Genomic DNA, 2,500 nt, shown 5'->3' on the forward strand with positions numbered 1-2,500 from the left:
CTTATTATATACTTGAACAAAAACAGTTTACTCATGTAGTGTTTCTTGTTTCTTTTCCATAGATGGAAGTAGTGGTCGTGTGCAAATCCCCCGTCATTTGGATGTCACAGCCCAGACATTGCAGATTGGCCAGGTGCTCATGTCTCTCCTACACTCTTGGGGCCTTGATCCTTCCCTGGATCAGACCTGCGAGCATATATTAGGCCTCCTGAAACCAAGAGTTCCAGTTTCCTATGGTCTAATTTCTAAATCAGGTGATTATTAAGCGTTATATGTGTAGAAAGTTAGTAATTTTTATGGTGATATGTTTATTATTTTACAGAAAAGCATGTTTAAGATATTCTTCTCATTTTAATTTTATTTCAGGGTATATGTCACTTTTAATGCCAACTTGGCATCCAGTGCGAGAATCAGAGATGCCTGCAATTAATTTACCACCCGACCTAGCTGCTGAACTCCCCCCAGAGATGGTTAAGCTAGAACATAGGACACAAGTAAGTACTCTTGGATTTGTTAAGGGAGAGTACTGTCCTTCAATAATTCTAAGCAGTGACTCAAAATTAAGAAAGACAAATGACACAATGTTTCCCAGGAATTTAAAGCATGGACACCCAAAAATATCCTAGAGTCATATACCCTCAGACTCCTAAACCCATCATTTACCCTCCAGTACCTTCCCTTGATTGACTTAATATTTTCTTTCTTTGCAGTGTACACATAAATGATTATGTTTTTGGTTGCAGGTCTTCACGGGCCGAGGTCACTGGGAGATTTCTCCTGCTCTTACCACACACCATCTACTTGCACTTGTGTCTGTAGCAAACACTTTGCAGGACATGAATGCAGCAACACTCATCCCGGAACAGGAACGGCGTCGCAAAAATCACATGTGAGTTCTCCTCCCATTTTATAAGTGCACACCAAGAGAGAGAAACAGTTAATAGATATTTAATTTTACACATATTTACTGTACATGCTAACATATCACTTTTTTCTTTCAGCCAAAGTTCTAAGGCCAACCAATCAGTAAACAGTCATGAAGATGATTTCTCTCGGCAGCAGTCAATCATAAAGCAGGGGTGGTCAACCCTAACAGCCCTGCACACAGTATTATTGCCTGATTGCGTAGTTGCAGCTGGAGCCAATACTTACCAGCCTCCAATGGTAGAGATCCTAGCTCGAAGATGGCAAGATCGTTGTCAGGAGGTGAGGTTGACAAGAGTAGAACAGAAGTAGCCACAGGAATAAAATATAAGTATTCAGACAAACAGGATGTCTGAAATGCTGCATTTAAACCTTATCCATACTTGTTTCCATTTTCCTGGTGGTAGAAGGTACACACACTTAACAAGTAATTTTTGTAGTCTGGATAAGTAGGATTATCAGATATCCAAGATTAGATGCAAACTGCAGCTTTAATGTATTCCTATAATACTTATGCAGTGGGATATATATGGAATAGCATTTTCCTCTAAGAGGTTTAAATGTATACTTCTTGGTGCTGTCCTTTTCCCCATATGATTTAGGAAAATTTTTAAAAAGAATTTTGTCTGTAATGATTTCTCTGCGCGTTTCCCAAAGGTTCGAGAAGCAGCACAAGCCTTGCTGAAGACAGAGCTCTCAAGAATGGGTGTTGAAGGTCGCTCAAAGTTGGTAGAGAGCTGGACACCCCACTTGCCTTCCCACATGGAGCCCCTTCCCACTGGACCATCCCATTATAACAACCATCAGGAGCCTCCTCATACACCACGACAAGAGCAACAAAGTAACAAAGTAAGTTTTCTTTCTTTCTTTTTTTTTCTTCTTTTTCTCCCCCTTTTTTCAGTGGCTGTTAGTAATTTTCTTAAACATATTGTGCCACAAAGGCTTGGGGAATGCCAATTTATAAATTGTAACTTACACAACCCTAATCATCTTTAATTGAGCTAATTGAGCTTGAGATACCACTTTGTGCTAGGGCAACAAAGTCAAAATAATATCAAATTTAATCTTCCTGGTGCAGCCAAGGGGACCATTTTGTACATGAATAACCTATATCACAACTTTTGGTATAAAGGAGCCAGTTGTATTTTCTTATATTTTTGGAAAGCAAAAAAACTACCTGTGAATGTTAGACCCAAAATCATATGATAAAGCAGTATTACAGCAGCACAACCTGTCCACCAAACTTTTACTCTAGTAAACAAGTTATGCAGGTTAGCTTTCTGAACACATTATTGAATTGAAATATTTTCTTCATGGAATTGAAACAAAGCATGTTAAATTCAGCTAACATGTAGGAATTTATGAAACATCAGGAGTAGTATCCACAAAAGTTCTCACACCAATTTGAGATTAAAAATTATATCAGCCAGGAAAACTCTCAGATTTGTCTAGGAACAATTTCTGAGTGCATTCTCAACCAATCTATATACTGTATATGTGTTTGTGTGTGAGACTATATATATATATATATATATATATATATATATATATATATATATATATATATATATATATA

At 37.6% G+C, this 2,500-nt stretch overlaps 1 protein-coding gene across 8 annotated transcripts in view; it reads left to right on the forward strand.

The window, feature by feature from the left end:
* LOC119583500 (WD repeat-containing protein 7-like) overlaps positions 1-2,500 on the forward strand; it is a 58,761-nt gene that overhangs the window by 49,523 nt on the left and 6,738 nt on the right. For all 8 annotated transcript variants that reach the window (XM_037932012.1, XM_037932016.1, XM_037932013.1 and 5 more), the window contains 5 exons: positions 63-254; positions 367-494; positions 744-889; positions 1,002-1,206; positions 1,582-1,773. In XM_037932012.1, the coding sequence (XP_037787940.1) occupies positions 63-254; positions 367-494; positions 744-889; positions 1,002-1,206; positions 1,582-1,773 (863 nt within the window). The remainder of the gene's footprint in view (positions 1-62; positions 255-366; positions 495-743; positions 890-1,001; positions 1,207-1,581; positions 1,774-2,500) is intronic.

Source organism: Penaeus monodon, chromosome 17 (assembly GCF_015228065.2).
Source record: "Penaeus monodon isolate SGIC_2016 chromosome 17, NSTDA_Pmon_1, whole genome shotgun sequence".
Taxonomy (NCBI): domain Eukaryota; kingdom Metazoa; phylum Arthropoda; class Malacostraca; order Decapoda; family Penaeidae; genus Penaeus; species Penaeus monodon.